At 41.1% G+C, this 15783-nt stretch overlaps 1 protein-coding gene across 5 annotated transcripts in view; it reads right to left on the bottom strand.

Annotated features, from left to right (window-relative positions):
- Positions 1 to 3706: 3706 nt before the first annotated feature.
- CCDC13 (coiled-coil domain containing 13) overlaps positions 3707 to 15783 on the bottom strand; it is a 110650-nt gene continuing 98573 nt past the window's right edge. For 3 of the 5 annotated variants that reach the window (XM_029588327.1, XM_029588326.1, XM_029588325.1), the window contains 2 exons: positions 10133 to 10232; positions 3707 to 5446 (listed from right to left, as the gene is read on the bottom strand). In XM_029588327.1, coding sequence (XP_029444187.1) covers positions 5287 to 5446; positions 10133 to 10232 — 260 coding nt within the window. In that variant the 3' untranslated portion in view covers positions 3707 to 5286. Of the gene's footprint in view, positions 5447 to 10132; positions 10233 to 15783 lie in introns of those variants that run through there. The other 2 variants (XR_003854449.1, XR_003854450.1) reach the window with 2 other exon arrangements.

Below are 15783 nucleotides of genomic sequence, written 5' to 3'. Positions count from 1 at the left end.
AGCAGTGAAATTTCTGAATGAGCTTTAACAGACAAAAGTTGTAGATTCAGGCACCAAAATGGGTAAAAAGGCTCTATGCGATGAGGAAGTGCTATTTCCATACCAAAACAATATGTTTCAGTGCCAATGGAAATAGAGGTATCAAATTCTGCTCTGAAGTGTTCACTTCTGGAATATAAATTATCAAAGCTCTCTGCACCATTGGTTTAGTGTGATGTTTGGATAGCGTTCATGTAGTCTGTGGCATGGGTCCCTTTCCATCATGGCACAATGTTTATTATTGGATGGCACTGAAGCCTTTTCTTCACCATGATTTTTTTTTACTGGATGGTGCCAAGGACTTTTTTTTCAACGCACGACCAAAATGATAAAGGGAATGGAATAGCTTCCCTATGAGGAAAGACTAAAGAGGTTAGGATTTTTCAGCTTGGAGAGGAGACGGCTGAGGGGGGATATGATAGAGGTGTTTAAAATCATGAGAGGTCTAGAACGGGTAGATGTGAATCGGTTATTTACTCTTTTGGATATTCAAAAGACTAGGGGGCACTCCATGAAGTTAGCATGGGGCACATTTAAAACTAATTGGAGAAAGTTCTTTTTCACTCAACGCACAATTAAACTCTGGAATTTGTTGCCAGAGGATGTGGTTAGTGCAGTTAGTATAGCTGTGTTTAAAAAAGGATTGGATAAGTTCTTGGAGGAGTTGACTTAGAAAATAGCCACTGCTATTACTAGCATCAATAGCATGGAATAGACTGTTTTTGGGTACTTGCCAGGTTCTTATGGCCTGGATTGGCCACTGTTGGAAACAGGATGCTGGGCTTGATGGACCCTTGGTCTGACCCAGTATGGCATGTTCTTATGAAGATAGCACTGTGGTTGACTGAACCGTGGTTTCAGCATGATTCTTCCTAGAAGATGAAGCCAAAGGAGAATGCTTTCTCTTTCAGTTAGTGCCCTGGGAGGGGGAACGACCCATCACTCCCTTGAGACTCTGATTGCTTTGGTACTGATCTCGTTGATGTGAGACCTTCCTTATTTGAAGGGGTTGAAAACTTCCACTAAAGCTTCCTGCTGTTGTAGGTCCTGGCACGATGAGACATCCTACCACTTCCTGTCCCCTTCCATGTAGTTCCCTCCTACCCACCCCACTCCTGACGGAAGAATTGGTCTCTTCCTCTTCTCTCTAAGGTACTTCCTCATTTCCCATAATCTCCACCTTCTCCATTCAGTTCCTTTCTATGTTCTCCTCCTTGCCCTCCCCCCGCACCCAAAAGCTTCCCTTCTCACTTCATGTCAGTGTCCATAGTACCATTCTCCCCTGCACTCCTTCTCCAGGCTCTTCTCCATCCCCCTCCCATCCAAACACATACCCTCTCTCTAGGTTCCTTCTCTAATTCCTTCCTCTTGAGATTCCTCTCTATTATTCATTTCCCAGCTTCCTCTCTATTTCTCCCTCCTCTCCTTCATATTCCTCTGTTTCTTGGAGCACAGTGTCCATGGGCAGAGTATGGCAGGACAGCAGGATGAGGACATGGCAATTGTGTGCTTTCTATCCCCTTAGCTGCTTTTCTCCCATAGTGCATACTTCCTTAATAATCAGGAATTGCCTTCATATAGGCCATAGATGCTTTTGAGTATGTTTCAGATGGGATTGCCTGATACATCTAACTGTGCATACAGTGTCTCCTTACAAATTCCAGACCATATTTAAGTTACAGAATTTTGTGGGTACATCTAGAACACTTGTTCCCCATGGTGCCAGTAGTGAGCAAGCAATTCCTTTGGGGGTGAAGGGAGGTGTTGACAGTCCAGGCAACTGTCCCCTGGAAAAATAATAATAATTTACTCCCAAAATATCCATTTTCTTGATATGTAAAAGCACATTTTGAGTTTTTCCACAAAATATTTATGACCCAGTACAAAAGTCTCAGGGCTGGCAGCTATTTCCTGCATAGAGGAGAATTATTTATGCACTGAAAAAAGCAATATCAGCTAACAATATCTGTTTACAATATATAAATTCTGTTTGGGAGATTCAGCCATATCCTTTGAACTGGGTCCCAGAATATTTTACACCGATTTGGTTAAGTAATACTATCAGATAATAACATTGTTTCCAAGCTTTGCTATCTATGGCTTGATTCTCTCTTTTTCTCATCTTCGTCTCTTGCCTATATTCCTTCTTTGTTTTCTGTCCCACTCTGGTATCCTCCTTCCATGTTTCTTCTCTCTCTCTTCCTTCTTTGTATCTTTCCTTTTCTCTTTCCATCCCTTCTCTGGTTTTCCTTCTTTCTCCTTAATATGTTATTATTCCTGCCTGTTCTCCTTTCCCTGTTCCTCCTTTCTCTTCTCTTTCTCCTGCCCTCTCCTCCATTTCTCATTCCCTTCCTCCTATATTATTGCTCTGGTCTCTTCTCCACAAATTGTGAGTCCTCCCTTTTGATCTCCATATTCTGACATCCCCACTCTTGTCCAGTCCCATTTCCTAGGTTCCTTTCCATCGCCCCCAAACCTCTCCCTCTATCCCTGGTTCTCCTTTCTCTCTCTCCCTTCAATCAATACCTGGTCTGCTCCCCCTCTATCCTGAATACCCTCTCCCTCTACCTCCACCCAATATCGTGCAATTTCTCCTGCCCCCATCATCCCAGGTCCTCTCTCCTTCTCCATCACCCTTCCCACTATCCTAGGTCTTCACTCCCTTTCCCTCAATCTCCAGTTCTCTTCCTCTCCCTATTCTTTCATTCTGGATCCTCTCTTCCTTGTCATCTTTTCATACTAAATCCTTTCTCAATCTCCTTCCCCGTGTCCTCTCATTCTGTCATCCTCCCCATCCCAAGTTCAGGTCATTTATATACAGTGATTTCAGAAGACAGTCAAGTGAAAATTATTTAAAATTTATTTGCCCATAGACTTTCCTTTTCACTAGACAGAAAAAGAAGAACAATTAAAAAAATCGACATGAACAATCAAAGGGCAGCAAGGTAAGAGATGCAAGTGGTGTTTAGTAAAAGGAAACATACACCATATGACTGTTAAAACTATTTGCATTGTAAGGACTGTGGTTGTGCCTAAACAGCAGCTGTCCCAAGACAAATTTAAGTTGGGGTAACTATATACATGACTCAGAGCTCCTCAAGATGCAGAAAAGACATGCCCAAATGTGTGCAATTCTGTACTAGAAGGAAAGTCTATGGTCAAACTTTGCATTAGTATGTGGACAGTGGTCCCATATGGTGTCAATATCCTTTTCTGTGCTTGATGAATAGACATATTTTTTTTAGTCAAATATCCTCTTTTCAGAAAAGTTCATCTATTTCCAGTTACTGATTAAAATGCATATACCGCTTCCCTGGTGCATCAGAACACCCAAAGCAGTATTCAGGTATATGCCAAAGCATACCAATAAGCACAGCATATACAAAACAACTGTGCCCACAGTTAAAATAGATTCTTATTGCCACACTAGGCTTCACTTCAGCCCTCAAACCCCACCCCAAAGAAATTTCACCTGACATTCTTCCAAAATCACTACAACTTTACACAATCAACTTTACACAATCAACAATATTTTTGGTGAATTCAGTTCATAAGAATTTAAATAGCTGTGAACAAAAAAAATAAAAAGGCACCTAAGAATATGATTCAAACATGAAGCAATAGTCAGGATATTTTGAGAAATATATTTTTATTATTATTACATGAATAATAAATATCAGGAACACAGCTGGCACTGCCAATTTAATGGGACAAAGTAATCATCTTTCTCACATGAAACAAATGGAAACCAAGGATGAAGAATGGCAAGCCAGAATCTCCCATAGGAATGAAGTCTATTCCATCTGAACGATCAGTATTTGATAATAGCAAACTTTCTTCTTATTCTGCATTTCGAACTATTACAAGTGGCTCATATTTAATATGCTTATTGCTGTTTCTGTGATCTGTAAAAACAGATTCTATTATCGCTGGGCATAGTCTATACAAAAATCTGGTCTTACAAAGGACTGCTTTTACCTTAATAACAATCTGCCGCTACAAGAGGAGTGAACAGGTCATATCCACTAACCATGGAAGTCTCTGAGGTACCATTTCCCATTACTACGGGAACCCAAATTTTATTAAGCAAAGAGACTAATTGGATTCATAGGAAAGTGAATGGAAACTGTCTTTCTTGAGACAGCAACTCAGAATGCCCTCTAATATTGTCGGTCATTGCAGGGATAGTTGAAGACAAAAACTGTAGACAAACCTCTCAGTGCATTCCTTGGTTCCTATATTCCTATCATGGTGACTTCGCATCTTGCAACATATCACAAACTGGTAAACAATGGGAATCCAGGTTTTTAACAAAATTAAGGAGCATATTTAGAAGACATTTTTTTAAGCCGTTTTTGTGGGTAAGCACCAATTTACCCATGTAAACTGGCTGTCGAGAACTGACTGCATGCTAATATGGTTAAGTGTGCAGTGTTTCACAAAGCATTGCTTTTAGCCACATTTAGAGGAGGCATTCCTGGGGGTAGAGGGGCATGTTTTGCATGGGGTTATAAAATAACACGCACAGATTGAATTTTCAACTTTACACACGTTATTTTTCATTCGTGCAAAAAAAAGCATATGCAACAGTCCTGTGGGTACTTTGTTTCAAATTGAAAGTACGCATACTTTCCTTTGAAAACCAGTGCAAGGCCCGTAAGTAAGAAGTACCTGTGTACCAGCTTGAAAACTGCCCCCTAGCTCTCCTGGAATGTGATCTCTTGCAAGCATCTTGAGAAAGTTCAGCAACTTACCTGCATGTACTGCAACGTACCTCAGAAATCAGATCAAATAGGGAACACCGGAAGGCAGGGCAAGTAGTGGCTGCTTTAAAAATTATTCTAATCATGTACAAAATATTGGATTGTCCTGATCTGTATATTCGAAATATTGCTAGTTAAAAAAGTTTTCAAATATAAAAATGGTTATAACCTAAAGTAGCGCTTCCAGCAAATAAGTTTTTATTTTGCCTTCTGGCTCGCTGATAAGGCTTGGTACTGAAAATAATTTACCGGTGAAGCACCAGTTAAAACTGAAGCAGATTCTTTTCAGACGCTCTTTCAGTTCGAGAGTTGACAAGCTCCACCATGCAACCATTCTGAAGCCTGCGCTCTGGAACGCCAGAAGGAATAATGAAGGTCTGTAAGAAAATGATGTTCAGGTCTGCACGGATTTCTCATTTCCATTTGGACCGGAAGGCCTCCCAGGTCAAGTAGGCAATGGCAGTCAAAGGCACATTTAACTACGTCAGTTCTTTTCTTGCTTGTGCTGTCGCAGAGCTTGCAGGAAAATCATTTTCACCTGCTCCATCATCTGGTGGTAGAGCTTGAGATCCTCCTCCTTTGTTTTTAATGTGCTCTTTAGAGCAGCCTTCAGGGACTCGGTCTCATCTAGCTGGATAGAAAGCCTTTACAAGAAAGAAAGAAAGAAAGAAAACATGAATGCTAATCAGCTGGAATTAAAAGAATGAAATGAAATTTGAACAATAAGAAAAAACATATCTTGAAAGTTTCTCTAGCTCTTCCTTAGTATAGATTATAGTAGAGCAGGAAACAAAGAGAGGGTCTTTCCAATATGAAAATAAGCTTAGAAAATGTTGCCTAATGGAAATTAAGCTTAATAGCTGTCAGGAATGGCACACAGAGATGTCACATTTACATTACATCAAAATGGTACTTTTTTTTTTGTTTTCTCCATTTCAAATGAGTTAGGGGTAGATTTTCAGAGCCCTGCTCGCCTAAATCCGCCCAAAACCGGGCGGATTTAGGCGAGCAGGGCCCTGCGCGCCGGGAAGCCTATTTTACATAGGCCTCCCGGCGCGCGCAGAGCCCCGGGACTCGCGTAAGTCCCGGGGTTCTCGGAGGGGGGCATGTCGGGGGGCGGGCCCGGTCGTCGCGGCGTTCCGGGGGTGTGTCGGCAGCGTTTTGGGGGCGGGTACGGGGGCATGGCTACGGCCCGGGGGCGTGGCCGCGCCCTCCGTACCCGCCCCCAGGTCGCGGCCCGGCGCGCAGCAGGCCCGCTGGCGCGCGGGGATTTACGTCTCCCTCCGGGAGGCGTAAATCCCCCGACAAAGGTAAGGGGGGGGTGTAGACAGGGCCGGGCGGGGAAGGTGAGGGGAGGGCAAAGGAAAGTTCCCTCCAAGGCCGCTCCGATTTCGGAGCGGCCTTGGAGGGAACGGGGGGAGGCAGCGCGGCTCGGCGCGCGCAGGCTATACAAAATCGATAGCCTTGCGCGCGCCGATCCAGGATTTTAGTGGATACTCGCGGCTCCGCGCGTATCTACTAAAATCCAGCGTACTTTTGCTTGAGTCTGATGCGCAAGCAAAAGTAGGCTGATCGCGCTTCTTTTAAAATCTACCCCTTAGTGAGCAACAAAACATTATCTCGTGATAGGACACTGTTGGTTTAATTCATCAAAGACCTCCCACAAGTACAAAATAGGAGAAAACCTTAGCATTTAAAAGACATAAAATATCTAAATTTATTAACTCCACACTAAAAGATTGCTTCTTCAAACTTCACACCCTAAAAAAGTTAAAACCCCTTCTACACCTCAACGATTTCCGTACAATACTCCAAGCCACCATCTTTTCAAAAATTGATTACTGTAACGCCCTCCTCATAGGCCTGCCCAAAAACACAATCCACCCCCTCCAAATGCTACAAAATGCTGCTGCCCGCATCCTCACTAGTACCCGCAAAAATGAACATATCTCCCCTGTCCTCAAGGAACTGCACTGGCTTCCAATCTCATCCCGGATCCTATGCAAGACCCATACCATCAGACATAAATCCCTACACAACCATAATATGCAATGGTTCAACGACTCCTTACTATTTCGCACCTCCACAAGACCCACCAGAAATCAATACCTGGCAACACTACACACCCCGTCACCCAAACTCACTAACCTGTCTACCACCAGAGATCGTGCACTTTCTATTGCAGGACCTGCACTATGGAATACCATGCCTGCCGAGCTACACCAAGAACTCTGCCCCCAAAAAAATGTAAACAGAAACTAAAGACCTGGCTATTCAAGCAGGCATATACCTGACTTTCTCTCTCTAGCCCGCCTTCTCGTAATACATCCTAATCTATACACCCCTTCCCTTCCATCTATCCCCGCTCCTCGTAACTTCCTATCCTTTTCACTATGTTAAGTTTTTTGAAGAAATGCCTCCCTATCAAACTTCCACCTCTCCTGACCCACTACAGCACACCTCTCCTCCAAACCTAACTCCTACCTCAGAAATGCCTTCCCCTCCATTGCTATACCTGTTTTACTGTAAATATTTGGATACTGTTTATACTGTAAATATCTAGTCATTCCTTATCCCAATTACTGTTTTAAATGTAGTTCTAACTTGTTTTAAATATCAGTTCCCTGTAAAGCCTTTTATGTTACATTCATGTTCTGTGTAAACCGATGTGATGTTCCCAGCGAATGTCGGTCTATAAAAAATGTTAAATAAATACATCTCCGGAGATAATTTTCAAAAGGATTTACAAATGTAAAAGTAGCATGTACCATAAGTAATTTTCATAAGCCCATTTACATACGTAAAACCTTTTGAAAATTCAGTGACATTTCAAAAGAAGTTACAATGCGTAAATTTATCAATTTCCAAAAACCCAATTTTACACGCATAAATACTTTTGAAAATGACCCCGTGACTGCCAGGAGATGTGGGAATAAGTCGTGTTTGTGCGCGCTGACTATATTTTAAAATGTGCCCGGATACTTGCGTAAATGCCGCAGTGCATGCATATTAAAAGTGGGCATGGTGTGGGCAGGGCATGGGCGTTTTGAGGCCTGAACCTGAGATGAGCTCGTAAATACTTATGCAACCCAGCACGTGCTGAGGTCCCCTACCACATAACTTTACTTCTGCTATGGATAAGAACATAAGAAATTGCCACGCTGGGTCAGACCAAGGGTCCATCAAGCCCAGCATCCTGTTTCCAGCAGTGGATGTCATGTAAGTTAAAAATAAAAGAAAACTACGCAGATCTGCGGGGTTTTAAGGGTTGTGGCTAACTGGGAGGAGTGAGGACTATATAACAAGGGGGGAGGGATGGGTTGGAAGACCTATATCTTAACTGGGCGAACTGGGGATGAACTGATAAAAATGGGAATGGTGTTGGCATGCGCATCTTTTAAAATCCCCTGATTTACGCGGTAGAAGTGGGATTTGCAATCACATGTGCATGCCCATTTCAAATTTGGCACACATGTGCATGCAGTCAGGGTATTTTATAACATGCGCATGTATGGTTATAAAATGGCTGTGTTCCTGGGCATCGGCTGATGTATGCACACAAATGTGCGCTGGTTTGAAAGTTACCATCTATGGTTTTATGTGATTTCTGTCCTGTTTTTAACGTATATGTTAATTGTGTTATGATTTTTAGCCTTTTGTGTTTTATTCATATATATACCATATGATATGGATGTTTTGCTTGTAATCCATACTGAAAAGATTTTTTTTTCTGGAATTTGCGGCATATAAAAATGCCTAAAAGAGTATTTATTACTCTGTTTTACCTGTTTGCTGTGAAAAATTTTGCATGTTCAGGGATGGCATCAGTTGTTGTTCTAGCATTGGACTGTTTTTTGGGGTTTTTTTTAACTATTTGTAAGTACCTGAGTACCCTGGATTTTTGTTTGGTTTTTTTTTTTTTTTTTTTGCTACAAAGCTGAACAATTATTAAAAAAATGACAACTCTGCCCCACTCAAACTAGTTTAGCTATAAAGGAAATATTATTCGGTTGCACAACTTGTCTTTCTCCTTGGTGCTTTAGATGAAGTTTAATTTTATCTTCTTCAGATTTTACAATGATGAAACTTAGCTTTCACATTTGCATTATGAAGTCGCTGATTACCTTATGGATGAAATAATAAATGAATCACAGCAAACCAAAATAGATGCATACTAATCTAAGATAAGACAAAGCACAATACATGAGACCTAGTGTTAGCTGACAGCTGTTCAATGGCCTGAGTAAAATGATTTAGTGGACTCAGGCCAATTCCTGGTGGACATTGCAGAGTGCATTAATAATTAGCAGACAGGGCTATCCAAAGGGTGGTGCCATCATCACCAGCGGAGGAAAAGATTTCTGAAAACTTGGGTACCAGCCACAATTTTTTTTTTTTTTTTTTTTAGAAAGTCAGAGTAAAAAATAAATTCCCCAATACCTTTTTGTTATTATTTTATCTTTTTCTCTTTTTGGCTTTGCCTACATTTTTTTTCTTATTTTGCTCATTTTTTCCTTTCTTCTCTCTCCACCCACCTGACCCTACCTCCCTTACTTTCTTCTACCTCATCACCTCTTTCACAGCGGCAGCATCATCTCTCTCTGGTTTGGGCCAGCTGCAGCAGCCTCTCTTCCCAACCAATGCCGGCTGCTGCAGCAGCAGTAACAGATTCAGTGTTTCCTCGCAGCCGGGACCAGTGATGGCAGCAACAGCCTCTATTCTAGGCCCGAGCGGGCAGTGGCAGTTCCTCCTGGGCTCAGGATGGCGGTTATGCCCCACATTTATGCAACCTGGCACCTAGAATCTTTCCAGCCCTGACCATCACTAGTCACTGTGAACCTTTACCAGTGGATTATTATAGGGATGTCTGTCTCACTCTGCTTGTGACACTAACAAACATTCACACTTTAAAAGGCCCTGGGAGAGTTGGTAAAATGAGTATTTTAAAACCTTTTACAAAAAAGAAATCCTATCATCCCAGGCATTACAGCTCTCCCAGCATTTTGGCTGCTTTTTAAACCTTTTGTAATAAATATGTGGAAGTTTTAGGTACACTGCAAGGACAAACATTTTGCGGCAGCATTTTGCACACTGAAGCAACACAGACTCAGCAGGAGCTTAACTGAAGCTGGCTCAGTAGTCAATTATCTTGCTACAATTTACTGCGGCACCACAGTTGTCCACAAATACCATACCAACCATTTTCAGGTTCCCTTTTTAGCCACTCTGACAGCCTGCCTTTAAATATAAAAGAGAACAGAGGGCTCAGTAGCTTGATTTCCTAACGCACTAGAAGGGATGCAAAAAAAAGGGGCAGAGACTTCATCTACCTCGTCTTAAACTCTTCTATTTGTGACTCCAAGGGCACCTCAGACAGATCTTTCTTCTCACTCACACTCGAGCCATACCTGGAACTGGTGAGATGTTGACCTGTTGATAGAATCACAATGTAATGCCAATGCTGAGTATTCCTTAAAACAAAACGGTATACAAAAATTTCTAAAATAAAAAAAATAGCTGAAGTCCTTAGCAATCATTTAAGAACATACAAAAGAAGCTTACTTGGTAAGATGAAACCCAAAGAATTAATGTTCCTCTCCAGTCTAATGCTATTGCCATGGCCTTTGCATAGTGTGAATGAAAGCATTAGTGCAAAGGCATACATTTAAATCTGACTTCACAAGTAGAACTCCACCTTAAAGTGAACTCTCAAAAAAACAACAAGAATTGGCTTATAGCAAGGAGGAGAAAAAGACCTCAGAGGTCACATATGCATACAAGCAGATATTTATAACATACTGACTGATTCAATCATTGGTCAAAACTTCTACCCCCTGTAAATTTATTCTGAAAATTTCCCTTTAATTAATAAATGTTGAATTTTTGAAAACCTTTTTTTTTTTTTTTAATTTTTTGTAAAATCGCATTGAGAGCAGGTGCTCCACTATGATATGGCTAATAGCATAACTAGGATTTCCATCCGTGAAGCAGTATGGCTTACTGGGATTTTCACTGATTGCTGTTTGACATATCGCTAGCTTACTCCTACACATGGATAAGACTGGATGCAAAAATAAGATAAGTGCTCAAGCTGCATTCATATATATTAAGTGCATACATCGCATTCAAATATATGATTTTCAATTTCACTTCAACCTAACATAGTAATGATGGCAGAAAAGGACCAAATGGTCCATCCAGTCTGTCCAGCAAACATCTTATGGTAGTACCTGCTGCACCGTGCAGGTTACCCAATGTTTCTCTTAAGGGTAGCAACTGCCGCTCTGTGCAGTTATTCAATGAGCCTTTTTGAAAATTCAGACAGTGCTGATGTGTTTTGCTTATGGACTTGGCCTTAGAAGCAGTCCTGTATTTTTTCCCTTGTCTATGAATCATACCCCGGACCGTAAAAGCCAGGACCTGTGTTGGTGTTGTCTGAATCCAATTCCTTTTCCATCCCCCTCCCCCCTACTGCTGTCAAAGCAGAGCGTGATGTAGTTGCGTCAAAAGCATTAAGGCTTATTGGTTAAGGGTAGTAATCCCTTGCCTTCTGATAAGGGTAGTAATTGCTACCCCGGGCAGGTTACTGCCATGCTTATCAGTTCCCCAGACTATAAAAGTCAGGGCCCTCGTTTGTTGTTGTCTGAATCCAACTCCTCTTTTCCCCTTGCTGTTGAAGCAGAGAGCAATATTGCAGTTGCATCAAAAATATCAAGGCTTATTGCTTAAGGGTAGTAACTGCTGCACTAACAAGTTACCCCCATGCAATTTTTTTTCCATTTCCATTCTCTAGCCTTTTTTGATCCACAGTGTTCATCCCATGCCACTTTGAATTCTTCAACTGTTTTCCTCCTCACCACTTCCTCCAGAAGGGCTTTTCAGGCATCCACCACACTCTGCATGAAGAAATATTTTCTAGTGTTGGTTCTGAGTCATCCCCCTTGGAGTTTCATCTCATAAACCGCCCCCCCCCCCCCCCCCACACACACACACACAGTTCTACTGATTGCTTTCTAATGAAAAACCCCAGCACCTCCTCTCTTCCAGGGTATAAATATTTAGACCCTTCAGCCTCTCGTTATAAGTCTTCCGATACTGACCCCACTCTATTTTGGTCACCCTTTTCTCCAATGCCTCCATCCTGTCTCTATCCTTTTTGATATACGGGTTCCAGAACTGAATACAGTATTCAGTGAGGTCTCACCAAGGACCTGTACAAGAGCATTATTGCCTCCTTTTGCTTGCTGGTTATTCCTCTTTATGCAGTCCAGCATTCTTATGGCTTTAGCTATCACATTGCTTTACTGCCTTCAGATTGGCAGACACTGTTAACCCAAGATCTCTCTCTTAGTCCATGCACATCAGTCTTTCACACACACACACACACCCCATATATAGCTCTTTGGATTACTGCATTCCAGATGCATAACTCTGCACTTCTTGGCATTTAATCTCAGCTGCCAAATCTTCAACCACTCTTCAAGCTTTCTTAAATCATTTTTCATTCTCTCTACACCTTCAGGCGTATCCACTCTGTTGCAGATTTTAGAAACATCTGGAAATGACAAACTTTACCTTCTATCCCTTCCATAATGTCACTCACAAAAATATTGAACAGAGTCGGTTCCAATACCAATCCTTGTGGCACTCCACTTAACACCGTTTTCTCCTCAGAGCAGGTTACATTTACCATTACCCACTTTCTGCTGTCAACCAGTTTGTAATCCACTCCACCACCTTGGCATCAACTCCCAAGCTTCTCATTTTATTCATAAGCCTCCTATGAGGGACCCTATCAAAAGCTTTGCTGAAATCCAAGTAAATCAAATTGAGTGTTCTTCCTTGATCCAATTCTTTAATCACCCAATCAAAAAAATCAACCAGATTTGTCTGACAGGACTTTCTCCTGGTGAATCCATGCTGCCTTGGATCCAGCAATTTACCGGATAATAGATAGTTGACTATTCTTTCTTTCAGCAGATCCTCCATTAATTTTCCCACCACTGAGGTAAGGCTAACTGGCCTGTAGTTTTCAGCTTCCTCTTGGCTACCACTTTTGTGAAGTGAGACCATAACCACTCTTCTCCAATCTCAGGGCACCACTCCCATTTCCAGGGATCTACTGAACAGATCTTTCAGCAGAGTTGCCAGGACAATTCTGAGTTCCAATAGTATCCTGGGATGTACTTCATCTAGCCCTATGGCCTTGTCTTCTTTAAGTTTTCCTAGCTCTTCCCATACATTCTCTTCTGTAAAATGAGTTGTTTCTACCCCATTCCCATCTACTGTCTTCACATCCAGCCCCCTCCATTTTCTTGTTAACCTAGTGACTGTCCTTCTCCAGGGTCTTCTTTAGAGAACACAGAACTGAAGTATTTGTTTAATATTTCTGCCATTTCTTCGTCTGTCTCCACACCTTGCTCCTTGTCACCTTTCAATTTCACTATACCATTTCAGGCCTTCCTTCTTTCTCTGATATATCTGAAAAATGTTTTGTCACCTCTCTTTACCAATCCTTTCTTCTGCTTGACCTTTTGCTTTCCTAACTTCTTTCTTCATCTCCCTCAGTTTCATCAGGTATTCTTCCCTGTGTTACTATTTTTCGGATCCTTTATACTTCCTGAACGCTGTTCTTTTTGCCTTTATTTTTTTCAGCCATCTCCTTTGTGAACCAAATTGGTTTCTTTTTCCTTGTACTTTTGTTTACTTTTCTAACACACAGATTTGTTGCCTTTGTAATAGCTCCTTTTAATTTGGCCCACTGTTGTTCCACCTCATCTACGTGCCTCATCTACGTGCCTCATTTTCTAAAGTATTGCAGGTCTGCGATACTTTAGAAAATTGCGCTAATGGGGGCGGGGGGGGTCGACCCGGGGGGGGGGGTGGTCCTGTGCTGCCGGTTTCGCACCCAATAGCGCCACCATAGAAGGTGTAGCTATTGGGCGCGAAATAGAATGCAAAAAGGCCCTTACCTTATTGCTGGCGGCGCCGTCTTCGCGGAGTCAGCCCCGGTGACGCCCCGACTCCTCCTCTTCCGGGGCCAACTCCGCCCCGATTTAGGTAGCGCAGGCATGCGCTACCTTCGCAGGCTATCGTAGGCTTGCGTTAACAGCACAAGCCTGCGATAGCCTTGGTAAATAAGGCCCCTAGTTTGATCATGACAGCTTAAAGATTGTCTTCCATTTTTATAGAAACTGTTTTTCAAATAAATTAAAAAAAAAATTTCAAAAATCAACATGTACTAATTAAAGGGAAATTTCAGAAAAAAATTATAGGAGGTGAAGTTTTTTGACCAATTATTAAATCAGTCAATATGCCATAAATGTCTGCTTATATGCATATGTAACCTCTGAGGTCTTTTTTTCTCCTTGCTATAAACTAATTCTTGGGGGTTTTTTTGTTTTTTTTTAAAGAGTTCATTTTAAGGTGAAGTTCTCCTTGTGTTGTTTGATTATCAATTTGTCCACTTGTCTTTTTTGTTTTTTTGAGTATAAATTTTAATTTTGACCTGTCCTGTGCCTAAAACATGCTTTATATTTGTATTAAAAGAACATTTACTTATTTATTTACAGATTCTTATATACCGCCACATCGGGGTTCCGTACTGGGCAGCTTACAGTGTTAATATAAAAAGCAAGCAATACACAATAAAAGCAACAGTTAAACAAAACAAGGCAATAAAATATAGCAAAAGGCAGCATGAAATGAGCAAAAACAGGAGGGTTCAGCAAAACATACAAAACCAGCAGTAAGAATTAAAAACAATAAGTAGGCAAATGTTTAAGAGAAAGCCAGTTGATTTCCCCTTGTCCCAGTCCCTTTTCTTGGTGCTAATATTTATTTATTTTATTTAGACAATGGTTAACAGAAGTAACATTCATAACTATAAATCAATTATTGACAGTTTACAGAGGTAGCTTTCATAAACTGAACAACATATATCAAATGAAATGTTCCAATACATTTTAAAACCGCTTACTAAAGATAGAAGATATAAGGCAAGTAGTACATGAAAATAATATAACTATCACACAATAATCAGTACATTGTATTGAGATTCTTACATTCTCTTGTTACATTTTATTCCTCATGCTTCAGATTAATATCTTTCGTCACTAAATACTCATGATTAAATCATAACATTGGGCAGGATAATACTGGTCCCAAAGATTCCATCTTAAATCCTCCATTAGCCTGTCAGAGCTACATTTTTCCCAGATAATGGGAACTTTTATAGGAACAAAATTTGAATTATTAAAACAATCAATATGGATACAAGAGATCCGTACATCTAATAAAAGTCTCAGCACTACCTAACTGCTCTGTTGGTTTTCTATTAAGGGATTTTGGTTTTGGCATGTTAACATGGTACCTCCTTTCTGTATGTAAATTAGCATCAAAGGGTTTTGAGCTATAAAGATCATAGCTCAAGGACTTAGGTTCTTTGGTTTGTCTCATGATATACAGTGGCGATCAAAGGTTTATACCTTGTTGAATATTTTTTAAAATTGTGTTGTGCCAGACTTGCATGCATTTTAATGAGGATTTCTTTTCCACTCATCAACACACCACACGCCATATATTTTAGACTAAAAATGTTTTACTAGGGGACAAAGCATATATGCGTCCAAAGCATAAAACTGAAATCCAACAACTGGATGTGTCTCCGCCCCTCTGAATCAATACTAGGACGAAGCACTTTTGGCAGCAATCATGGCTGGCAGTCTAATGGGATAGGTCTCCACCAACTTTATACACTTAGATTTGTCAATATTAGATCAATCTTCTTTATAATGCTGTCAAAAGCATAAGATGGACAGCATTCTTCAAGTCATGCTACAGATTTTCCATTGGATTAAAATTATAGCTCTAACTGGGCCACTTCAAGACATTTACCTTTTTGTTCCTTAACCACTCCAGTGCATCAGGTCATAGTTATGCTGAAAGATGAACTTCCAGCCCAGTTTCAGCTTTCTTACAG

The sequence above is a fragment of the Rhinatrema bivittatum genome, chromosome 2 (assembly GCF_901001135.1).
Source record: "Rhinatrema bivittatum chromosome 2, aRhiBiv1.1, whole genome shotgun sequence".
Taxonomy (NCBI): Eukaryota; Metazoa; Chordata; class Amphibia; order Gymnophiona; family Rhinatrematidae; genus Rhinatrema; species Rhinatrema bivittatum.
The sequence above is the reverse complement of the archived record's forward strand: the minus strand, read 5'-3'. Positions and strand labels throughout refer to the sequence as shown.